The 26,575-nt window shown below is 40.7% G+C and overlaps 1 protein-coding gene across 7 annotated transcripts in view; it reads left to right on the top strand.

Annotated features, from left to right (window-relative positions):
• The first annotated feature begins 16,359 nt into the window (after nucleotides 1-16,359).
• The window catches only part of Rapgef2 (Rap guanine nucleotide exchange factor 2), a 239,606-nt gene continuing 229,390 nt past the window's right edge, over nucleotides 16,360-26,575 (top strand). For all 7 annotated transcript variants that reach the window (XM_090343182.1, XM_090343178.1, XM_090343183.1 and 4 more), the window contains exon 1: nucleotides 16,360-16,480. In XM_090343182.1, coding sequence (XP_090199308.1) covers nucleotides 16,412-16,480 — 69 coding nt within the window. In that variant the 5' untranslated portion in view covers nucleotides 16,360-16,411. The remainder of the gene's footprint in view (nucleotides 16,481-26,575) is intronic.

Here is a 26,575-nt window from a genome sequence, read left to right as displayed (position 1 = left end):
TGTGTTTATACATATACAATGTGTTTGTAAATATATACTGTATAATCCTACACTGTGTTTGCACAGAGTTTGCACATATACCCTGTATAATCATGTGATATGTTTGTACACATACACTATGTGTATATACACTTTGCATGCACTAAGTACACATTGTGTTTTTACATATGAGAAGCAGACACAGAGAGAAGTTCGAGAAATCACAAGGACAACCTTCCCTCGTTTGCCCAAATAATTACAAATGGAACCATTACTGGAGGTAAGGATAGATGACAAAAATATAGAATATATACTTTTTCAGCTGTAGGGGTGTAACCTCTCATAATCACTATAGCTAGAATGTGAAACAAGCAGAAATATAGTTAGTATATAAATCTTTTTTTCACGTCTATAAGATATTTGGGAAACTGTAGCTTTAATTTTTAGATTTATCAAAGAAACTTTAAATATATGTTTTAATAACTTTTATGGTAGAATTAAGGTTTGAAGTCATAGCCTCACACTTGCTAAGCAGGCCCTCTATCACTGAGATTCTCTGACATCCTTTTTGTGTTGGTCATTTTTAAGATAGGATCTGGTTTAATGCCTGGGTGTGCTTAGATCTCAATTCTCCTATGTGTGCTTTCTCACATCACTGGGGTGACAGGTGTGTGTGTGTTGCCATGCCTAGCCATTGTTCTTTCTCTGTAGCAGGAATGTCAGGAATGTGCACTGTACCCAGTCAAGATGGAGTTTGAGCTCTTCCTTTCTCCTGGGCTTGCCTCCAGTCCAGATATCTGCCTCTCAGGTAGCTAGGATTACTGGCTTAGACCACTACATTGGACTGTACAACTTTTAACAAGTTTTATTATGATTTTCTTCCTTTTCTTTTTCCTTTCCTTTTTCCTTCCTTCCTCCCTCCCTCCCTCTATCCCTCCCCCCTCTCTCTCCTCTCCCTACCTTCCTTCCTTTCTCCTCCCTTCCTATAAAAACATTCATCTAGCTACTCAGGAGGCAGAGATCTGAGGATCACAGTTTGAAGCCAGCTGGAGCAGAAAAGTCCCTGTGAGACTCTTACCGCCAATTAACTACTCAAATCCTGGAAGTGGTGCTTGTGGCTCAAAGTGGTAAAGCACTGTCCTTGAGCAAAAGAGCTCATGACCCAGAAAAGGATAATAATCAAATAAAAATATTGTTTGCGACTACTGAGATTTGAACCTTGTATTTGGTAAGCAGTTGATCTATTACTTAAGCCAGTTCACCAATCTATTTTCCTTAGTTATTTTTTCAGATAGAGTCTTATATATTTGCTTGGGGCTGGTCTTAGATGTAATCCTCTTATTCATACTTTCCATATAGGTGGGATTACAGGCACAAGCTCCAAGCTTGGCCTCTCATTTTGTTATATATTCATATACACATATATAATGTACTTCAGTCACTCTCTCCATTTCAATGTTCCCTCCTGCTGTTTCCCCCTAAACAGTTTTTCTTTTACTTTGCACATATGCACGTGTGTGTGTGTGTGTGTGTGTGTGTGTGTGTACACACGCACACATAGATTCTGTATATGAGAGAAAATGTGGTATGTCTTTATGAGTCTGGTTTATTTCATACCATGACAATTTCAAGTTGTATTTATTTTCCTACATAAATTCCCACAAAGCCCCCAAACCTATTATTGCATTTTTCTTTATGGCTGAATATTACTCCATTATGCTTCTGGGTACCAAGGCTGATTCCACAGCTTAGTTATTGAGAATAATACTGCAATAAACATGAGTGTGCCAGTATCTGTATTGTGTGCTGACTTTAATTCTGTTAAATATATGTCCAAAAGAGGAATATCTGGATCCTTTGGTAGTTCTACTGTTCATTTGTTGAGGTGCCTCCACACTAATTTTCAAAGTGGCTTCACTAATTTACATTCCCGTTAAGGGTATAAGAATCTCCCCACCCCCACAGCCTCTTGATATTGAAGGAAGGGTTTGAATTCGGGAACTTGTGCTGGTTAGGTAGCCACTCTGCCACTTGAGCCACACCTCCAGTCTTCAATGTCATTTTAATTTGCATTTACTTTATCAATTGTTTTCTAAGCAAAAATAGCCTGTTAAAAGCAACAAATTGCTTTCATTGATAGACTTTTTAGTAGTCAGAACCTGTTAAGGATCAGTGTAAACAATATTTCTTCTAATCTCTGAACCAAAACCTCTAATTATCTCTTCTTATTTACCCAATTAATACAAGTTTAGTAATTATCTGTTCTATTCAAGACTTGGCTCAGGTTCTCAACAAATCACGGTCCAGAAGACAGGCATTTGCCACCTGATAGATACTACAGAAAGTTATAATATAAACTACCTTGGGAACATGGAAAAAACTCTGATAAAGGTGGAGGAAAGAGGTGAGAAATCAGGTATAATGATGCAATAATATGTTAATCACACAAGGGTGAGAGTGGGCATACATCAGTGAACCTTTAATATAAATTATACTTCTGGAGAAGGTTGGTGGAAGCCAATACCAGGACGTTACCATGAAGAGAGGAGACTTGTAATATAACAATAGAAACCATGATGAAAGAAATTTAGCAAGTCTGCTCAGTGCCAATAGTTCCTGACTATGACCCTACTTTCTCAGGAGGCTGAATGCTGAGGATCTCAGTTCAAATCTAGCCTAGGCAAGAAAGTCTGAAACGCTTTTCACCAATTAAACACTAAAGCTAGAAGTGGATTTGTGGCTCACATGGTAAAGAGCTAGCCTTGAACCACAAAGCTCAGGGACAGTGCTAAGGATCTAAGTTCAAATGGAAAAGCAAAAGCATAAGCAAAAAATCCAGGCTATTGAAAATAAGCTTGAGGATCACAAAATGCATGTGATTTTTGTCTTTGGTCAAGCAGCTAGTATCTGGCAGCAACAATAATAATAACAAAACAGTAGCACGACTAGATTAGAACCCCAGTGTCTCAGAGCCTTGCTTTATCTAGCACATATCTACCCACCTTCACCACCTGCCCACACACCTTCTAGGAATCTTCAAAGAATAGTAGGAATTTTACAGGTGAACCAGGGAGAAGAGAGATTTGCAGGCCAATGTTGTGTATAAAAAGCATTTAGGACTCAGAGCTTGGCAAATCCTCAGAGGCCCAATTATTTCCAATAATTGGAGTAGAAACTGTGTGGGTGGAAAATGCGGAGAGAGAAAACTAGATAGGATTCCCTGGGTCAGAACACATAAAGTCTTGAATATTGTGCAAAGGAACTTGGGTTTTAATGGAGTAAGACTTGTAAGGCCATTGAAGGACTTTAAGCTTTAGCAGTATGTAATTAGATTTGCTTTTTTTTTAAATGAAATATAGCTCTGTACAAAGAGAGAGTCTAAGAAGATTCTCTGTGTCCAAGAGTATAGTTAGCTAAAGGTGAGGGCCAGTCAGAGGTGGAGTCTGTGCTTCAGCTGCAGGAACTTGACAGAATAGGAAGGTCTTACCTTCTATTATGCTGTACACAATTTATGGATAAATGTAACATCTTTTCATCATAATTAGAAGACCACCATATCTATCTATCTATCTATCTATCTATCTATCTATCTATCTATCTATCTATCTATCTATCTATCTATCTATTAGAACTGTGGTTTGAACTGACGACCTTGTACTTAGGCAGATGCTCTACCACTTAAGCCAACACCTCCCCCCACCTCTCAGGGCCATGAGAGTGGCCTTTTCAAGAATGTTAGAAAAGGTACCAGTTTTGTAAATGGTCCTCAGTGAAACAGCAGTCCCTCTGACCATTTCAGCCATGCTTCTCCTCAAGAGCTGTTTTGAGTAAATTGGAGACAGGAAAGAAAGGTCCAGAGAAAGAATCCTGATTTAGGTCAATGGTCACTGGCATGGTGGTGGGAGCATTTGGCACTGTGAGTCAACATCATATAACTGCTTGATCTCAGGGACTGACAGCAAGAAACTGAGTCAGAGATGACTCCTAGTTTTGTTCAGCAAATGAGTGGATGATGGTGTTATCTAAGACAGCAATATTTACAGAGAAGACTAGAACAAAGACATGTAGTTTAAATTGGAGCATGTTGTCAAAGTAGTTCCAACACTATTTGTCAAAAAGACTGTCCTTATTGTGTGGCAACTTTGCCACAAATTGTGAGTTCACTATTTCTTTTCTTGGCCTTTCTATTGTATTCCATTGGACTTTTACTCTTGCTGAAGATACTATTACAGAGAAATAGGAAAATGAGAATTAACTTTGAAGAAAGTCCATGCCTCTCTTATCTCCAATTAAGCAGCAAAAAGCTGGAAGTGGAGCTGTGGCTCAAGTGGTAGCCAGCCTTGATTGGAAAAGGTCAAGCAAGAGTGATTGAGAGATAGACCCTATGTTCAAACCCTTGTTTAGCACATGCACACACACACACACACACACACACACACACACACACACACACACAATCTTAGGTGTAAATTGCAAAAAATTTAGCACTACACTGAATAATGCCCTTTGACATAATTCAGGGGAATCTCTAATTAATTTGATTTTATTATACATTTTTCTAGATTTAGACTTTGAGGTTCTGTGCCTTTGTTTGTGTGTATTAATTTGGCACCAATAGTTCTGACCTTAAAAAAGTGTAATAGTCACATACAAATCAGTTCTTGGTAACAATACCTTACATGATGAAATGGACATAAACTTGGTAGTGGATTAAATATTTATCAGTATATATTCTAGTTTTTCACTTATCCAATAAGGTTATTATTACCTTTAGATCCCAGATATGACAGGTCCTGTTCTGTCCTTGGAACATTCTAGACCTTCTGCAGACTTTGTTTGCAGCTTGTGCACCTCCTGTGTTGTGAAGTTCTGATCAGCCTCATTGGAGTACTGATCCAGATGGGAAATTATTCTGTACTTCAAGCTCTAAGCTATTTACAATAAAGGAATTGCAGCTAACTTTGGTTGAAAATCCTGTAAGGTTAATTAGAAAGATAGATATATTTTTAACTTAAAAGTTTTCCTAGAAACTTAAAGGCTATGTAAATATTCCATGATTAAAGCAATTCCTCCTTAGGAGAAGGGAGATGAGAGAAGGAGAAAAAGTGGTAGGAAGATGAAATAGAGGAACAGTTATCTTTGTGACTGACTGACTTATTTACTTACTCACTTGATATCGGTCCTAGGTAGGGTTTGAACTTAAGGCCTGGTTGCTGTCCCTGAGCTTTTTTTCCCTCAAGGCTAGCACTCTACCACTTGAGCCACACACAGCTCCACTTTTGACTTTTTGATGGTTAATGGGAGATAAATCTTGCAGTCTTCAAACCTCGATCCCCAGATCTCAGCCTTCTGTGTAGCTAGAATTATAGGTGTCAACAACCAGCACCTGGCTGCGTTGTTAATCAAGGAAGTGATACTACTAATCTTTTTTTCTTTTTGCCAGTCCTGGTGCTTGAAATCAGGGCCAGGGCACTGTCCTTGGTCTTTCTCAAGTCTAGTGCTCTTCCACTTGAGCCACAGTGCCACTTCTGGCTTTTTTCTGTTTATGTGGTAGAGGGGAATTGAACCTAGGACTTCATGCATGCTAGGCAAGCACTCTATCAGTAGGCCACACTCCCAGCCCCTACAAATCATATTTTTAAAAGATGTACACTATGTCTCAGAAAGATTATGGTCTTTATTCCAGATCACGTGTGTGTGTGTGTGTGTGTGTGTGTGTGTGTGTGTGTGTGTGTGTGTGTACATGCCAGTACTAGAGCTTAAACTCAGAGCTTGGGTATTATCCCTTAACTTGTTTACTCAAGGCTGGTGCTTTATCACTTGAACCATAGCTCCACTTCTAGCTTTTTGCTAGTTGAGAGTTTCATACACTTTCCTGCTTGAGTTGTTTTTAAATCAGGATCCTCAGATTTCAGCCTCCTAAATAGTTAGAATTACAGGTATGAAGCACTAGCCAGTGCCATAATAGGCTTTGAAGTTCAGGTCTGTGTTAGATCAGATTCCAAGGGTTTTCCACTATATGACTTATATAGTTAACTGTGTCCATATGGGGTTGAATGTATTGGCTGCAGTGGTAATGTGCTTTTCTCTCAGTACCAATGGAATTAAATTCTGTTACTCACTGTACTTCAGTGTTATTCTTGTGTGTCAGTAGAACTGTCTGTGGTATCTAGCCAAGTTGGGTGGAGTGCTGTGAGCATTTATTACTCTGTAATTGGGTTTAATTATCTCTGGATTCTTATAGATGAGCTATGATGACATAGGTAGGATAAGCATTAGATGAAACTGAACTCTGGTTTAAACAGTTTAGCAGCACTTATCACCACAGGTATTTATTTCAAATGATAAGTGGCATGCTAGTAAATGAAAAATATTGAAGTCAGCCAGGACTGATCTGTCTTTTTTTTTTTTTTTTTCCGTGCTAGACCTGGAGCCTTGAACACTGTCCTACAAGGCTACTGCTCTACCACTTGAGCTATAACTTCACTTTCAGCATCTTATGGTGATTAATTGGAGATAAGAATCACACAGACTTTCATATAGGGGCTGGCTTCAAACTGAAATTCTCAGATCTTAGACTCCTGAGTAGCCAGGTAGGAGCTACTGGCACCCTACCCAAGACCAATCTTGATGGCGTAGCTAAGCTCCAATTTACATATTAACCTTACCTACACCCTGTTCTGTATATTGTCCTGTGTTCTGAATTTCTCTCTATTTTTGCTATTTACTTGTTCTTTCTTCCTTTCAGTGTCAGACATGACACATTTTGTCATACCACATATAAAGCTTCCTATTTCAACTTCCTAAAAGGCAACTTGCTGTCTTTCTCCTTTAACTACTCTCCTTTAAATTTTTGTGTTCTGACATAATGGACCTTCTGACAGTCAGAGCTAAAATAACAATACAAATAAGCCTCATTTCTAAACAGTCTCAGAGCTCATTTCCCAAGCCCTTGTTTGCCCTTCAACTTCGTTTGCCTAATTTAGATTTGTAAACTCAATGCACAGGCACTCTTTATTTATGTACATAGAGTGCCTCACACTAGTCTTGGGTTTAACAAATATTAAATCATAACTTCAGAATGAATATTAGTATTGGTATCTAAAAAAAAGTTTGCCAACAGTACTAGTTTTTTGTTTTTGTTTTTGTTTTTGTTTTTTAATGACCTTGTCTGGTTTTGCATCTACCTTTGAAGACCACCTAGAGACCAGAGCTGGCAATTTCAGCTGATCTTCTTTACAATGCTTACAAATTTTGCCTTGCATATTAGTTTGTTTGGTGATGTAGTTACAGTTGTGTATAATCTACTTCTATGAAGACTCCATTATGGTCGAATTATCACTCACAGGGTTAACTTTGCATGTTTGAAATAGATTTTTATTCCTTTGAATTACTAAGTTCAAGATATCCACTGTGGGCTTAAAAAAAAAATCTATGCAGCCAAGCACTGGTGGCTCATATTCATAATCCAAACTACTCAAGAGGCTGAGATCTGAGGATTGTGATTTGAAGCCAGCCTGGACAGGAAAGTCCATGAAACTCTTGTCTCTGATTAATCATCAAAAAGCTGAAAGTGGAGCTATGGCTCAAGTGAACACAAAAGCTCAGGAATCCCTGACTTCAAGCTCCAGGATTGGCACACAGACACACAAAAAAATCTATGTAGAGTACTATTACAGATCATGTGATAATATTTATATTATTAGAATTTACCATCATGAAGCCTTAAATTTATGTATTTTCAGGCTTAATAAGAAGCCAGATGATAGGGGCTTACACTTATAATCCTAGCTACTCATGAGACTGAGATCTGAGGATTCCATTCAAAGTAGGAAAGTTGTGATATGCTTATCTCCAATTAACCAGCAAAAAGCTGGGAGTGGATCTGTGGCTCAGTGGTAGAATACCAGCCCTGAGTGAAATAAATTAAGGGACCAATCCCAGGCCTCTAGTTCAAGCCCCGATATAGACACACACACACACACAAGATATTTGTATATCTTAGCTGAACTAATTTATAAGTAGGCTTGAAATTGTAACAGTGATTTGGGACCACAGCTCCACAGGGCAATTTAGAAAAAGTAATGCTAAACACTCAGACAACAACAGAAGGAATTAAAGGTGGATCAAAAATTTAACAATGTAAACCAAGCATGGTGGCTCACACATGTAATCCTAGCCACTCAGGAGGCTGAGATCTGAGGATCACATTTCAAACCCAGACCGGGCATGAAAATCCATGAGACTCTTATCCCCAGTTGACCACCAGAAAACCAGAAGTGTGACTGTGGCTCAAGTGGTAGAGTGTTAGTCTTGAACTGAAGAGCTTCATGGACAATGCCCAGACCCAGAGTTCAAGCGTCATGGCCTACCAAAAAAAAAAGAAGAAGAAGAAGAAGAAGAAGAAGAAGAAGAAGAAGAAGAAGAAGAAGAAGAAGAAGAAGAAGAAAAGAAAAATTAAAAAAAAACTGCCAGACCTAACTTTCTCACAGAAAGATAGTTATTTTTTTCCCCAGGGTCCTAATATTAAAAATGCAAATTGATCAATGGGAGAAAGTAGTTATGTTGGTATGAAGGCTATAAATAATATTATAACTGAGTTGAATGGTTTTGTTAGTTTCTATAGTCTGATTTATTAGTAGAAGTTTAATTTTACTAACACTCGATTTGTATATTTACTTAATTTTATGCCTCCGGCATAAAAGGTAATGGCACTGATAAACCAGGAGGAAAATTTTATCTTTTTCCTAGAATCAGTTCCAAAACACTTAACCATCTAGATATGATCTATGTCGGTGCAGTTCTTATATTCAAGTGGCAGCCACAATCTCAGCTCCAAATCAATTATTGTATCTATAAAATCAAGCCTAACATTCTATTCTGATATGTCTTTTTTGATACACTTTATTTCTTGTTTCTAGAGCTCTAGTGTGTCTTTCCCTGAAAATCTGTAATTTTATTCTCCATCCTGGACTTTCTGGAATGTTGTTTGCAGGTAAATACAATATTTCCGATTTCAAACTGAGAATGACAAAGATTCCATCCTCCTGAAATCCTTACTGACTGGAGTACATGAGTAAGAGAGACTAAAAAACACTTGAAAACTTTCTTGAAGAGGAGAAATATGGGAGGAATGAAGGTCCTTAGTAGAATTCAACCTCTCAGTAGGAAATCTTGCTTTAAGAAGTTGTACAGATGGAAAAAGTGGTAACCAGAGGAAGTTCTTGTCTTAGCAGGACAACTTCCTGAATCCTTTCTCTCATCCTTCTAGGAGAGGTAAGTAATTTAAAACAGTGGTTGGCATGTGACAAGCTCCCACTCAGCTAGGGAAAAGACTACATTTATCTACTAGTATTCTATGCAATGAGATCAGTGTCTAGCCTTAATAAGTATACAATAATTATTTATTGACTGAACAGAGAGTGCGTACTCAGTATTTTCAAAATAGCATCTCCATTCGTGGCCTTGTGATGTAACTTCACTCACAGGAATTTCTTTCTTAATAAAAATGATGCTGAGCACCTAACCTACATGATGTATTTAGGAATATATTAGATTTTCCAGGGAGAAAGGTCAAGGCCTTTAAAGTTACAAGTAGAATGATATTAAGGCCAGAACTTGAAATAAATTTAAACTCAGTGATTTGTCTCTCCATCTATCCGCTAATAATTTTCTAGCAATTAGGTGAATAAAACACAAATCATCCCTCATTCTTATACCTGCCTTTTGAGGCAGCATAGTAGATGGCTATATCAATGAAGCATACAATCTGGCCCAAAAATAGAAAGGAAGAAAGACAGCCTCTTCAACAATTGGTGCTGGCAGAACTGGTTAAGCACCTGCAGAAAACTAGAGTTGGATCCTTCGATGTCACCCTGTACCAGGATTAACTCCAAATGGATCAAAGACCTTGAGGTAAAAGCAGATACACTGAAAACTTTACAAGAAGGAATAGGAGATACACTAGGTCTCCTTGGCACAGATTGAAACTTTCTTAATAAAGACCCAGAAACATAACAAATCAAAGAAAGCCTGGGTAAGTGGGACTGCATTAAACTGCAGAGCTTTTGTATGGCAAAGGACATAGCTAGTAAGCTAAATAGAAAGCCCACAGAGTAGGAGAAGATCTTCACTAACCATACAACAGACAAAGGCCTCATATCTAAAATATATCAACAGCTCAAAAAATTAAATCACTCTAAAACTAATCTCCAAAGAAACAACCATCCCATTACAAGATGGGCCAAAGACTTAAAGAGAGTCTTCTCTGAAGAAGAAATAAGAATGGCCTATAGACACATGAAGAAATGTTCGACATCTCTGGCCATAAAAGCAAATCAAAACAACTCTTAAGATTCTAGCTCACTACAGTAAGAATGGCCATTATCAAGAAATTTAATAACAGCAAATGCTGGAGGGTATATGGCCAGGAGGGATCACTGCTACACTGTTGGTGGGAGTGTAAATTGGTTCAACCACTGTGGAAAGCAGTATGGTGGTTCCTCAAAAGATTAAACATAGAGCTCCCCTATGACTCAGCAATTCCACTACTTGGCATTTACCCAATCGTCTAGCACAATGATGTTCTTTGCAGCACTATTTACCATAGCAAAGATATGGAACCAACCCAGATGCCCCTCAGTAGATGATTGGATCAAGAAAATGTGGTATTTATACACAATGGAATTCCATGCTGCCATCAGAAAGAATGACATCACCCCATTTGTAAGGAAATGGAAAGACTTGGAAAAAATCATATTAAGTGTAGTAAACCAGACACAAAGGAACATAGTCTCAATTGTTTCCCTCATTTGTCATAATTACTATAAACCTTGGTCTCTCCTAGAAGAGGTTTACAATGGGGCAAAACCTAGATACATAAGGCCATATAGGATGAGGCTAAATGAAAGGACCTCTAGGATATGGAAACAAGAGCCTAATAATGTGTGATTGCTGTTCTTAATGTACATGTTATTTCTCATCTCTTTTGTTGTCTCTTTGTTATCTCATATTGTTATAGTATCTTACCTTATTATTTGGTATATTGTATATATGTTTGTTTATTTGAAATAGGCTAGGGAAGGGGAAAAACAAGATGAGGGGAATGGGCGGGGGAAGGGAAATGGGGAAAAAAATGAGAGTGGGTATCAATGTTTGTGAAGTAATGCACCTTCTATCTGGTGAATATAATGTAACCCTTCTATTAATTGCAATAAGTTAAAAAAGCATACAGTTTGGCTTAGACTAGCTGGCAGATCTCTATCTAATTCTATCATCTATGTTGTACACTATTCACAAATGTTAATACAACAACAATGCAAAACAAGTGTCAGATGTCCTAGATTCTGACTGGTAATTGCAATTGTTGACATAGGTAAATAAGTAGACTATAAATAGTGAGAAGATTAACTTTAATTGAAGTTAAATGATACTTAGAAGTTAGTCATTTTGTTGGTGGATAAGACACACTATTAGGGGTCACTAAAGGTTACTGGTATAATTCAGTATCTTACTAAGAGCACTCAGAGTGAAAAGAAGAATGGGATTTGTGCTGTAATTCACAATTTTCCACCTGTTATTTTCTACCTGTGATTGTCCATTTTCCAAGCTTTGCAAGTCCTCCTACAGCTTCATTCTTTCCCATGAGGCAAGAAGTTCCAGACCAGAACATAAGAACTCTGGACTTTTCTGCTCTACCACTTTGAAGCCTTACTAAACTGAAGCTTGGCAGAGGAATGGCCTAATAAGGGGTGTCATTTGTATAGTTTAGATGTGCAGGTCAGTAGTCCTTGTACAAATGAGTCTTTTGGTGGGATGAGACAAGAAGAAGATGGGTGCAATTTGCTGGCCTGTAGCAGTACTCACCCAGATAAATTGTGGCCTTTAGTACTGATCATAGGGCAAAACATATGAGTCTCCATTGGCTGGTTTGTTCCAGATCTTTCCGAAGTTAAAGGTAGACTGGAACTAGGACAAGTCACATGGCTTATTTTATTGTTAGTTTGCCCACTGGTAAACCAAGAATTATAATAAGTGTCCCACTAACCTCAAAGGTGGAGATGGTGAGAATGATCTTAAAAATAACGACTATGGCCATGCATGATGGCTCACGCCTATAGTCCTAGCTACTCAGGAGGCTGAAATCTGAGGATTGTGGTTGAAAGCCAGCCTGGACACTAAAGACTGTGAGACTCTTTATCTCCAGTTAACTACTAGAAACCCAGAAGTGACACTGTGGCTCAAGGGGTAGGGCAGTAGCCTTGAGCTGAAGAGCTCAGGTACAAAAATGCCCAGACCCAGGGGTAGGGTGGTAGCCTTGAGTGGCCTAGAGTCCAAGCCCCATGACCTCTAAATATATATATATATATATATATATATATATATATATATATATATATTGAGCACATACTATGGCTCAAGCACTATGTATAAATTTTGCATGCATTATACTTGATGCTCACAGATCTTCAGGGTATGAATATTTATTTTCCTCATGGAACTGAAAACAGATTCAAAGAGGTTAAGTTTCCTTTTCCAGCATGTTCTTCCCCATCACCCAAATAAGATAAGTATGTAACAATTTCCCACAAATACTCAGTAATACAATAGTTATTTATTTATTCATTGAGATTACAGCAGTGAATAAAAGGAACAAAAAGTATGGGCTTGTTCAAACTCCTGTGGCTATTCTGGAGAGTAAAAATCTGAGAATTGCAGTTTGAAGACAGCCCAGGCAGAAAAATCCATGAGTGCCTCCCTTCCCATTAACCAGAAAGAAGCTGGAAGTAGAGGTGTATCTCAAGTGGTAGAGAGCCAGCTTTGAGTGAAAAAGCCAAGCAAAAGCACAAAGCCCTGAGTTCAAGCCCTGATACTAATACACACAGACACACAGACACATAGACACATACAGACACACACACACACACACACACACACACACACACACACACAGAGAGGGCTTCCCATTGTAGTGAAGAGAGATAAACAATAAAAACAAGTAAAGATTGGGCACCTGTAATCCTAGCTACTCGGGCTGAGATCTGAGGATCACAGTTTGAAGCCAGTCCAGTCAGCAAAGTCCATGAGACTCAAAAAAAATTCAGAAGTGGAGATGTGGCTTAAGTGATAGATTGCTGGCTCTGGGACAGCACCCAGGTCCTGAGTTCAAGCCCCAGTACAGACAGACAGACACACACACACACACATATATACACAACTATAATACATAGGATGGTAGATGTTGAAGAAAACTAGGGTGCACATTTACAACGACCATGATTGTTGAATAGAGGTAAGAAACATTCTATATTTTGGTCATTGTTGTGTGTTTTTCCTTTTCTTTTTGTAGATGTGGGTGAGTGGAGAAAGGTAGAGGAGAAACTGGCAGTAGAAGGAACAGCAGATGGCAAGGCAGTGGGACTAGAATCCGTTTACCATTTCAGAAACATCAAGGAGGCCGATGTGCCCAGAAAAATGACTTCAAATAGAGCAAAAGTAGATGAGGTCAGAGGAAAGCGTGTATGTTTATTGGGGGCACAGGATAGGACAGGACCCAGAATGTGTCCAAAAGTCATTCAGGCTCTAGTCAGAAGTTCTTTTTCCTAAGAAGTGTGAGCGAGGGTAAAGAGGGTCACACTGGCTGTTGAATGAAGTGTTGGAGGTAAGGGAAGGGAAAAAGAGGGCCAGGAGATGGTTGTTGGAGAAAAGATAATAATGGTCCAAAGACATGGAAGTATGTGTGGGAGTCAAGATAGGCAGCTTGAAGACTGAGCTGGTAGTTTCTTCTCTTTGTCTCTTCTTTTTCCTCTCTTTTCCTTCCTTCTCCCCTCCATTTTTCCCCCTCTGGTGTCAGGTATCAAACCCAAGGCTTTGTGAATGCCAGGCAAGCACTCAACTACTGAGTCACACCCTTAGACAAAGCAGGCAGGTTTTACTGACCCTTGTTAGACATAAGGGAAAGAACGAAGAAAACTCCAAGTTTTTTTAAAAAAAGTAGATTTGAATAATGATAATAATGTAGGCTGTCTTAATGGGATGGTGAAGGCATGGGAAGGAGAGACAATGAACCTGGCTCTAACGTGGTGTATTTTTTTCACTTCATTAGGTTTGCATTTTCTCTCTTTCCATAGAGCTGGTGTCTCATGTGTGTGTAATTGTGGCTATTTAGCAGAAGGCTGAGATCTGGAGGACTGTAGCTCCAAGCCAGCGCAGACAGATAAGTCTGAGACCACTTCCAGATAATTAGCAAAAAGTGGGGTGGGAGGTGTGTCACAAATGGTAGAGCAAGCCTGAGCAAGAAAATCAAGGGAGCAAGGCCCTTGACTTCAAGAACTCTAGTGGTAACCATTCATTACTTAGACTCAGTTTTCCAAGTGGGACAGGGATAATCCCTTCTCTGAGAAGGTAGGTTATGTACCTACCATAAAATGTTACCTGATCACCACCAACTCCACATTTTAAAGGAAACTAGGTGAGAAAAAGCCTGTGTTTTTTAAAACCTCTTAAAAATTTCAGTGTAGTCACCAGTCACCAAAAGGCATGAACTAAGTGTGTCCCGAAGTTTAACAGTGAGTGTAAATTTCACATCCACCGTAGCTGAGATGAAAAGGCACAGGTGGCCACATCCTACCTCACTTCGTTACGGTGGAGAAGGCTCTTGTGCCTGAGGTCACTTAATCTGCCATCCTGGTCTCTCGCGGACTGATGACCGTCAGTGTGTTCTGTGGATGGTATGGGGTCTAGCGATCTGTTTAATTTTGTGGTTATTTTCACTGTCTGAAGGTGCTTGAGAGACCAGGAAAGGCAGAGGAGGGATGCTTTCCTTGCAGTAAATGACAAGTAAGCAAATTTTGAATTTTGGTTTTATTGCCACCGTAACTACGTCGAGCCAACCTCTGGGCTCAGAAAGAATGCCCAGCGCGGCCCAAGCCTTCAGAGGCTTCAGGTCTGGGCGACTCTGGGCCCCAGGGCGGCGGCGCGGCGCCAGGCCAATCTGGGAGATGCGCCTTCTCGCTGCTGGAGCTCCCCGGACCTGGCGCCCAGTGTGGGGAGGGGGCACATCGGGAGATGGGGGGGGGTGAGACAGACAGACAGTGGTCACATCTGAGCACTACCGGGGCCAGGTAGTGCCAAGAGTCGTCGGCTCAGCTCAGGGTACTGCAGTCTCTCGGGGCGGGTGAAGTCACCTGGCCGGTGCCAAAGGTACAGCTCTGCAGGGAGGGCGCGGCCGGCGGGCGAGCGCCAAGAGCACGAGGGGCGGTGCTGGCGCGACAGGATTCCCCGCCCCCGATGATGCGGCTTCCTTCAATTGGTCTCTGGCCTGTCAGTCATCGCTCACCATGGTTGCAGCACAAAGCAACAAGCCCGGGAGGCCGCTTCCTCCCTGAGGAGCGGTTCGGCGGCCGGAGAAGGCGCTGGAGGAGGAAGAGGCGGGGGAAGAGGAGGGGAATCGCTGCTTCCCAAACACTCCTCTGGGGCTGGGCGCCGCGCTCGGCCCTCGGACGCCCGCCCGCCCGTCCGACGCCGGGAGTCCTGACTGGGCTGCTCGCAGCCCCTCTTCTCCTCCCGCCTCGCGCAGAGAGGAACAAAGTTGCCGGGAGCGACTGGGCCGGAGGTTGTGAGGCGGCCCAGGTGTTCCCCGAGGCTGCGGCGGCGCTCCGGGCGCGCGGATGGGGGGCGGCGGCGGCGGCGGCGGCGGAGCCCGCGGCGGCGGCCGGAGCGGCGGCGGCGGCGGCGGGGCGGCCCGCGGGGATGCAGCAGCCGTCCGGAGGGACGGCCGAACCCTGTAGACGGAGAGCGGGCGCGGCGACGACGGCGGCCGAAGCCACAGGGCTCCACAGCGTCGGGATCTGAGCCAGACCCGTCCGGACAGCCCCCCACGGCGGCCGCGGCGCCAAGTGCCCCCAGAGTCAGGGCGCGGGAGATCCGAGCGCTTCCCGGAGACCCCCAGGCGTCGGCGCTCGCGCCGGGAGGAGGGGACGACCCTCGGCGCAGGGCAGAGGCTCCGCCCGCCCGCGGCCTCCCCCTCCCGCAGTCACTCGTACCTCCCTAAAAATAACTCGGCCAGCCGGGGCCAGGAGGAGCCGCCGCTGTCCCCGGAGCGGGGCCCGGGAGGCGCGCTGAGCCGGGCTCCGAAGGGAGCCGGGCGCGCCTGGAAGCCTCCCCGGCCGGCCGGCGCGAGAGAGGAGGAGGAGGAAGGCGAGCACCGGACCGCGGCGCGCCGCAGGCTTCGGGAGGCGGGTTTCGGGAGCTGCCGCCGGTCCCTCCCGCTCTCCGGGCCGCAGGGCCCGGCCGACCGGCCCCGAGATCCCCGGCGCCGCCGCCGCGGTTTGGCTTCTTAGCCTCGGGCGGGCCGCGCGGGGTGGCGACTGCTCTGGGCCGAGGGGAGGCCCGCGGGGTCACGGAGCAGCCCCGACCCATCTCGCGGGGGGAGATGGCGTCCTACGTGGATAATAGCTTCCGCCAAGCGGTGATGAAGAACCCCGCGGAGAGGACCCCCCAGGTGAGACGCGTCGCCCGCCGCCTGCCCTCGGTCGAATTGGTGCCCTTCCCAGTCCCCGCCACTCCTGCCCTCCACCGCCCCTGTTCTGGCACAGTTTCCTCGACCACTGCATTTCTTCTATCAGGATCCCGGCTTCCAATAGCATCCACCTCCCAGTCTTTTTTCCAGGCCATCTTGGGTTTATTTTAGCCTCTTCAGGTTTATTTTCCCTTTAGGCTTCTTTGCCTCTCCTCTGCTTGTGGCTGATCTTACCCCAGGCTTTGCCCGGCGAGTCTGCGCTGCGTACACTCGGGCTTCTCTGCAAAAGTATCTGGGGAGCTCTGGATCCCAGGAAGAAGGGTCTCACCTCCTCTGTCACCCAGACTGCCAACTCTGGTCTTTCCCTCCCTGAACCTTTAGAGTTCAATGGCGTGTGATGAGGTTAGAGGAGGAAACTTGTATGATTTTGCTAAAGACAGATCCGTAGGGCATTGCACAGTAAAACATTGAGATGTTCGCATATTTATTTACTATTTTACGTTCTTGAAAACTGGAGGTTTTCCATTGAAGGATAAAAAAAAAAACTTGAGTAGGCAAAATAGTGCTATTAGTTTTAATCGCAGACATCACTGCAGAGCAGGCATAATCTTAACACTCCTTGGAAAGGCACCCTGCGGATTCTTTTGGTGTTGCACAATTAGATAACTTTGTTAACGTTTATACAGGCTTTTTTTTTTCTTTACGTGACGATATTGCTGCTGGTAATTGGACTTGATCTTCTTAGATCTAGAGAAGGAAATTTTAGGCAAGTGTTGTGATAGTTTGATCTTCCTTGCTTTTAGTTGCTGAATAGATAATAATGTAAAGCCTAAGCATTGGGGGGAAACAGCTTACCAACCCTCTTAAGACCTTGTAATCCTCTGTACCATCACACACCTTTTGGAACTGAATTTTGAAAGAGTTGCTTCTCTTGTTAGGTGTTGAATTCCATTTGCCTAATCTAAATGCTGTTGGATTCTAATGTTGATTATTAAAGTGAGATGACCAGAATTGGCTACCTTTGGATAAACCCCAAGAGTGGCACCTGGTACCATTTTTGGTTTTTCATTTTTCCTAGTAGTAGAACATCACAACCGGGGATATTGCATAGAAAACATTGGACATGTTTATTTAACTCGTGGAAGATAGCAGTAATTTTACAGGACTATGCATTTCAACCTCTCCAGGATGTCTGTTTTTATTAGAACAGAGAGTACTCTGCTTTGATTTTTGTCCCTGCCCTGTTGGTGAGTTACCTCTCCTGTTTCCCTCATCTAGCATTTGTCTTAAAACTGTCAGATGCATCAGTCTTCTGCATTTGCAAGTGGATATTTCCATTTCAAGTCACAGTATGAAGGAAAAGAAGACTCCAATGACATCTTTCATGTGAGAATGGTGTGTGAGGCATGGCTTAGTTGATAGAGGATTAGCCAAATAGGGGCCGGGAGTTTAGCCTAGTAGTAGAGTGCTTGCCTAGCATGCACGAAGATTCCTGGGTACCACATATATAGAAAAAAGCTGGAAGTGGTGTTGTGGCTCAAGCGGTAGAGCTCTAGTCTTGAGTAAAACCCAAGGACAGTGCTCAGGCCCCGAGTTCAAGCACCACAACTGGCAAAAAAAAAAAATAAATAAAGGATTAGCCAATTAATGAAAGTGGCAGGTACCCAGTTTGAGTCCTGGTCTCCAACCTAAGAAGAAAAGAAAAGGGTAAGGTAAAAAAAAAAGAATGGTATTTGAAGTGCTAAGTGAAATCACTCAGGCTGAGAATATTTGAACCTGTCTGGGTTGGTCAGAAAATAATGTCAGAAGACATGTCAGAAGACATAATAGAAATTAGATGGGGAAGTGGTACCTGAATTGGTTAGAAGAATAACAGTGACTTGGGGTTGGGGAAGGATCCCCAAACAAGACTGGAAGAGAGAAGAACTTTCACTGTGAGTCTGTGGATTGTGCCAACTAAATGAACTACTAAGTTTTACTGTTCCCCTGCTAGTTGGGTGGAATAGAGCAAAAACTGACCCAGTCCAGAAATTGGCTTGATTCAAGAGAAAGTGTTCCAGTTACTACTCATACAAGATGCAAACTCCATTGATTATCTGAAAGCAGCCCTCCTCTCTGCCAGGAAAAGTCAATCCAGAGTAACCCACTAATGATTTTAAACATTCTTTTTTTTGGTTGGTTGTCGGGCCTGGGCGCTGTCCCTAGGCTTTTCAGCTCTATCACTTGAGCCACAGCATTACTTCCAGCTTTTTCTGTATATGTGGTACCTAGGAATTGAACCCAGGGCTTTGTGCATGCTAGGCAAGCACTCAACCACTAGGTCATGCTTCCAGCCTCTTGAATATTCTTTTTTTTTCTTTTTTTTATTGTAATTAATAAAAGAGTTACATGATATTTGCCAGATAGAAGGTGCATTAATTCACATACATTGATACCCTTTCACATGTCTTGGTACCCATTACCCTCCCCCCCCACCCGTCTTGGTTTTCCCCCCTTCCGTATCAAATTTCAAATAACCAAATACAAATAAATCCCTTGAATATTCTTAAATGTCAACTTTATTAACTTTGGTGTTCATTTGCTTTTTAAACTAATATAAGCCTTCATGTTTACTTATTTTTTTTTTTTTTTTTTTTGCCAGTCCTGGGCTTGAGCTCAGGGCCTGAGCACTGTCCTTGGATTTTCTCAAGGCTAGAGCTCTACCATTTGAGCCTCAGCACCACTTTCGGCTTTTTTCTATGTATGTGGTACCGAGGAATTGAACCCTGGTCTTCATGCATGCTAGGCAAGCACTTTAACCACTAGGCCAAACTCCTGGCCCCACTTATTGTTTTTTTATTAAAGAATTTATTAACATTGATTTTTACATCATTTCAAATGACGTGTTTAACAAACATCTATTCAAGAAGGGAATCTTTATATACAATCACTGGCACTTAGATTTTAAAACATAATCAAAATTAGGCTAAAGGTTTGTGTATCATAGATACATATTAATCTATGTAATAAAACATTATGTCTATAGAGTCATAAGTTTTTATATCTATGTAGTTGTGTTTATATTTCCTGTACCATGTCCGTAGCGTTGGATATGCAACTATTGAGTCCTCACTCTTGTACTGTTTGGATCTAATAGCCACATATTAAGGATACCATGTGCCTTTTGTTCCTTTGGTCTTGACTTGTCTCACTCAACATTATTGTTTTAAAGAGAAACCAGTTTGAAATTGAATGTCTTTCATCTTTACCTAACTTACCAAACTAATTCATCTATTAAAAGTTTGAACTTAACTCTCGTTAATGTAGCCCTAGACGTTTTTCTCAGGAATGTGTGTAGAGCTGTGTAGTGTGTTAAATAAGCCTGATGTAAAGAGAAGAAGAAAATTGGGAACTTTGGCTGTGATGCTTTTCTTCTGCTTCTGAGAAGAGACTCAGTAGTTTGTGGTATTTTCATTACAGGCAAAAAGAGGATTCCTTAAAAGAGAAGAGTACATCTTTATTTACTTTACTTCACTTTTATAAACGGACAGTCATGTTCCTCTTCCAAACTCTGAAGTCATAGCTGTATATTTAGGCCAGTCAATTACCTAGAAGCAATCTTGATGTCACTAGTGTAACCTAAGAAGTGGGCAAGAGGAGACTCTGGGATGGGGGGGTTTGAGGGCTTTGGTGTGGTAAAGGGATGTTCATATATGCTTGGAAAGTGAGACTCAATTGTAGGCATATCATTGGAAAGGAAGAATAAGGAGAAATGAAAAAAAAAAGTCATCTGTGTTCAGCTTGAACTGCTAGTATGCCACCTGGTATAATATTCTAAGAGGAGTAAAAAAGCCTTCTCTACTTCACTGTTTGACCCATATTGTGTATCTGGAAACTTGGCCGACTCTACTCAATTGGACATGTATTCTAAAATAACATACTCCCTTGGAAATAATGGGCACTATATTTTATTGATGTATTTTTAAATGCACCTCTGTTGAAAAAGAAGACTTCAAAAATAATTGCTTTATTCAGCTATTTGGGTTTGTGTTTTAATCACTTAGATGAGAATTGTGGTTACTGGGGCAATTTAGTGATGTAAATTATGTAAATAAATTACAAACTGCTTTATACCCCCCCAGGCTTTGTACAATCAAATGATTCTTCTAAACTTTTTTTATTAACTTGTTGGGTTCTGGCCCTTCTTTGGAGTGTTTAAATGCCTTATGTTTTTAATTTTTTAGGTGGAAATGTATTGCAAAATTGTTTACTTAAGACCTAATTTAATGTGCTTTTAGCTAGCTGTAAAAGTTACTTTTTAAAATGCTGTGTAAAATAACTTTACTATCTCCTTCTGGTTAATCTTTCTTGCTCTGTCTTTCATTATTGAAATGTTTTGAGGCTAATACACCTTTTAATTTGGTTACTAATGCCCAGATTTGTCAGTTGAGTATTCCTAGCAGTGTACAGACATAATTTGTAGATTCCCTCAGTAAAGTTTATCTTGAGTTGCAGGTCTAAGGGAGACCTTTAGCCCACAGAACTTGTAATGATGGGAATTTGTAGAGTATCTCTGACAAATATTTAACTTTCAAATCTAGACGAAGAAATGTGTCAGTTCCAGACAGCAATTCCACTTTTTTTTTCTGCTGGTCCTGGGCTTGAGCTCAGGGCCTGAGCACTGTCCTTGGACTTTCTCAAGGTTAGAGGTCTACCACTTGAGCCTTAGTACCACTTCTGGCTTTTTTCTATGTATGTGGTACTGAGGAATCGATCTCTGGTCTTCTTGCATTCTAGGCAAGCACTCTACCACTAGGCCAAACTCCCGGTCCCCTATTTCCACTTTTTTTATGGTATTTTTGTCTTGTCTTTTCTCTCCCTCCCCCCCTCCTTCCCTCCTTTCTTGTGCTCTTCCTCCCCCTCCCCTCTCTCTCTCTCTCTCTCTCTCTCTCTCTCTCTCCTTTTTTTCTTTCTGTCATTAGTCTTGACTTCAGGGCCTGGTCCCTGGCTCTGTGCTATTTTGCTCAAGGCTAGCACTCTACCACTTTGAGCTACAGCTTCACTTCCAGATTTCTGGTAGTTAATTGTGGATAAGAGTCTCATGGACTTTCCTGCTCAGGTTGGCTTTGAATGGCGGTTCTCAGGTCTCACCCTCCTGAGAAGCTTGTATTATAGGCATGAACCACCAGTGCCTGGTCCTAGACTTACATTGTCACCTGACAGTTTATACTTTAGGTCATTTTTGAGCTATTATACTTTAGGTCATTTATAGCTATTTCTGGCTATAAAACACAGCTAAACTGTGTAGTGTGAAAAAAGTATGTGTTACAAGAAATGGTTGACCATATGCATTTAAATTTTACAGCAATGGTATGTTGATTTGTTGATGAAAATACATTAGGATGAAAAAATTTTATTTATTTATTTACTTATTTTTGCCAGCCCTGGGCTTGAGCTCAGGGCCTGAGCACTGCCATTGGATGTTCTCAAGGCTAGGGCTCTTTACTACTTGAGCCTCAGCACCCCTTCTGGTTTTTTTTTCTATGTATGTGGTACTGAGGAATCGAACCCAGGTCTTTGTGCATGCTAGGCAAGCACTCTACCACTAGACCAAACTCTGGCCTGAAAACATTTATTTTAAACATGACTGAACAAGTGAGAATTTAAATTTATGACAAAAATTATTGACATTCTTTTGCAGTATTGGTTCAGACTTTGAAGTCTTGATATAACCTGTTAAACATTTAGTAATTAACAATTTCCTAATTAGCTTTGCATTTCTTGGCTGGCGATCACAGTGAGCTCAAGTACAGTGCTACTACATGTAGGGACTGGGTGAACTGTAGTCAACTCTGAACCCTAGCATTTCATGGAGTAGGTAAAAAGGAAGAAGTGCTGCCTAGTCCAGCTGTTTTTGGTTTCTCAGCACCTCCTTCCCCTTATAAGAAGAGACATAAGATAAAAATAAAGTCATTACCTCCTCTCACTCCCATTTTACTAATGAATGCAATGTAAAGGATCTATTGTCTAATCAAGTTCTTGAAATAGTCTTTGTTCCATAAGAGAAGACATTCATCTATGAATGTCATCTATGAACTTACAAAACTTCATTTGGTAAGATTTTGGGGAACTTAATGTATCATAGCAAGTAAGGTCTTCCTTTTGGTGAAATTTGAAAATCACATCCCATTAAGTAACCATGGGCTATGGCTTAGGTACCTTTAGAACTCCAGAGAAACTGTTGCAACTTATTTTGTAAATTTTATATCCAAGAAACTTTGGAAACTGGCCAGTCCATGGCACCTTCATACCTGTACTGCATAAGAAATTTCTTCTCTTCACTCCATTTTTCTCATCTGTATATTGATCATTGCTTCCTGAGATGAAAGTACATGAACTCTTCATTGTGTAGTGATAGCTATTATTTTACCGTAGCCCATTTTAATGAAATGATATTATTTATCAGGTCAAGGAATGCAAAGATGAAATAAGAAATTTGTCCCTCAAGTAACTCATGAGTCTTTGATATTCTGTGAGTGGGCTGTGTGACTCATCAGTGCTATAAGAACCATCTGATGTGGACTTACTAAGTAGTGTACATTGAGTGTGAGAGATGTAGAAATTCACCTCCAAGAGGTTTGCAGGATGTCTTATGTACTGTAAGAATACATGTGTAGACCTTTGTTGTGTGTGGTTGGAGGTAAGGGAATGAGTAGGGTTGGTGGAGTGGAGAAGTTTAAACTTGCAGGGAGTGAGACAAGACAGAATTCTTTAAAAGACTGATGTCAAGTCTAAAGCTTGCAAGGTCAGGAGCTGGGATTGTGGAGTAGAGATAGATTAGATATTGTTAGAGTCTGCTTGACCAGCTGAATGTGCACATTGTCTCATTGTCTTAAACTATGCTTGCATTATGCTATTAGAGCCTAAGCATAGCAGATTATAATGATGGACGTTACTAATTCATAGGAAACAGCTCCATGCTATTAAATGTGATATGACTGATTTGGCACTTGAAAACTACAATGTCTTCTATATGTACGTTCTGGGAATCTAAATGTGAAATACAGATGTCCTTGACTTAAGATGAGGTTTATCTTGATAAACACATTGTATGGTAATAGATTATAAATTGAAAATGCAGTTAATGTACCTAACCTAATGAATACCCACTGCTTGAGAACACATAGTAAGTACGTTGTAGACCATCCCTTGTGTACCATTGTAGTGATCACACAGTGATGTGTGAGTAATACCACATATTGCTAGCCTAAAACTTTGTAGGATGTTCCTATTGAATGCACTTAGTGCTTTTGCACCCTCAACATAAAAATAAAAAAAACAAAGGTCAAGAACTAAGTGGAGAGCCATCTGTATCTAATTGATCATATTATTATCCAAAAGACAAATCTTTTAATCTGTAATGATAATATTATAGCCAAACATTCTTTCTTTTGAAAAGCTAGTTGCATTGTACATTATGATCACAGATTATGATTGGAGTCAGTATTTGAGACCATTTCTTTGCTACATTTCTTTCGTCAGTCATCATTCCAAACAAATACCTGAAATACTTAACTAAAGGGTTCATTGTATCTTAAAGGTTTTAAAGGTTGTGTTTTAAAAGTTCTGGTCCAAGTCTTGCCAGGCTGGTCACTTTTAAGGATGGCGTGGGAATGAGGGAAGGTGCCTGACAGTGTCTGAAGTGTGTGTCTGAAGCTACTCACTTTTAGCCAGAGAAAGAGTTGGGGCTAGGATCCCACAGGCCCTTCAAGGGTGTACCCTGAGTAACTAGGCTATACCTCCTAGTTTCCAGCACCTTCCAGTAGCCCCACTAAGGGGAATCAAGCTGTTATTTGGTGTCAGTTATACGTGCTATACCAGTACTACCTCAATAGTGTGTTTTGCTGGATTAAGAGTGGTGAATTAGGACAAGTAGTACTTTTTAGTGCATATAATCAATCTTTTGTAGCTTTGTCAGAGCTAGAGCATATATATATATATATACACATATATATATAGTATTAAAATTATGTTCATTGGGGGTTATCTTTTTGCCACATTGTTTTAACTATTAAGAATTTCATTTTATCCCCCCCCCCCTAAAATAAGTAACGGGGGGATTGAAAAGGCAAGATGAGATGTATTTATTAGTGTTAGAGAGTTCTACAATAATGTGTATTGTAGAATAATAAGATGTAGACCAAAGGTCAAAGGTCTTAGGTAAACAAGAATTACAATGGTACAAACATTTGTGATAGAACTAGAAGCAGTAAAGCTAGCCATGTTTGTCATGATTTCATTCATGGAGTGATCTCCAGGGGAAATGTTTTATTTTTAATCTATTTATTTCTAACTAGAAGGATGTCTAATGGATGTACAAATAGTCTTTTTATGTGTAAGGGACATGTTCTCCTACTTTATGCTGGAATCTGGGATAATACTGAATCTAAGTGTTTTTCTTATACATTCACACTTGTAATATAGTTTGCACTATAAATTAGTGAGAGATTATCAGTGATAATAATAACACAGTTTTAGCAATATGCTATAATAAAATTGCCAGCATGCATACTTTGTACTTTGGGTTCCAGGGTTTGGTGAATACACTCTCCACCAGGCCGATACCTACATAGTGATTGCATGGATATGGTAGACAAAGTCAGCAAAAGTGTGATTCACATGGTTACTTTTGATGATCAAAGTTAACATAATCAATAATGAGACCAAGCATTTGTCTCTGGAAAAGCTTCATGGAAAAGAATTGTGCTTGCTATTCTTTTCATTTGGTGGTGCTGGAATTGAACCTAGAGCTTCAGCCATGCTCTTTGTAGCGCTTTACCACTAGGCAATACCCCTAGCTTGGTAGTCTTACTACTGCTACTACTTAAATCAATCTAAGTAGAGAAAACATCAGACAGATGAAAATTTGTTGCAGAATAACTGGATAGTATTCTCCAGAAAAATTCAAGGTGGAGAATGGAGAAATGTGGATGAACTGTTAGGAGTTGGAAGCAATGTAAGGAAATCTCATTACCAAGTGCCACAGGGTAGGGTTCTGGGATTGACTCTAGACCTGGAAAATATTTAAAATAATAGGTGAAATTTGAATACTTAGATAATTTTATATGCTTATTTTAGTTGTTGAAAGGGACTGCGATCTTTGAACTATTTTTGAAACTTTAATAAATGAATTTACAATCCCCATCAAATCCCAAGGACATTGTTTACTGAAATAGAGGGCATAATCCAAAGGTTTATATGGAACCACAGAAGACCTAGAATAGCAAAAACAATTCTAGCAATGCAGGTGGTATTACAATACCAGACTTCAAACTCTACTATAGAGCCATAATAACAAAAACAGCATGGTATGGGCACAAAAATAGACCAGAAGATCAATGGAACAGAATGGAATCCAGAAATAAAACCATATACCTATAGTCAACTTATATTCGACAAAGGAGCTAGAGATATACAGTGGAACAAACACAGCCTGTTTATTGGTGCTGGGAAAACTGGGCAACCACATGCAGAAAAATTGATCCCGTCACTACTACACTGTTGGTGGGAGTGCAAACTCGTTCAACCACTATGGAAAGCAGTATGGCAGTTCCTTAAAAGACTAAACATAGAGCTCCCCTATGACCCATTAATTCCACTACTTGGCATTTACCCAATCATCCAGAAACAAAGACATACTAAACCCACCAGCACAACAATGTTCATTGCAGCACTATTTACCATAGCAAAGATATGGAACCAACCTAGATGTCCCTCAGTTGATGAGTGGATCAACAAGATGTGGTATTTATACACAATGGAATTCTATGCTGCTGTCAGAAAGAATGACATTGCCCCATTTGTTAGGAAATGGAAAGACTTAGAAAAGATCATATTAAGTGAAGTAAGCCATACTCAAAGGAACTTAGGCTCAATGGTTTCCCTCATTTGTCATAATCAGTAGAAACCTTGGGCTCTCCTAGCAGAGATTTGCAGTAGAGCAAAACCTTGATACAAAAGGCCATTAAATGAAAGGATCTCTAGGATATAGAAACATAAGCCATATAATGAATGATTGTTGTTCTTAAGGTACTATGT

The sequence above is a fragment of the Megascapheus bottae genome, chromosome 13 (genome assembly GCF_031878675.1).
Source record: "Megascapheus bottae isolate mThoBot1 chromosome 13, mThoBot2.hap1, whole genome shotgun sequence".
NCBI classification, from domain to species: Eukaryota; Metazoa; Chordata; class Mammalia; order Rodentia; family Geomyidae; genus Megascapheus; species Megascapheus bottae.
This window is presented reverse-complemented; position numbering and strand designations above follow the sequence as displayed.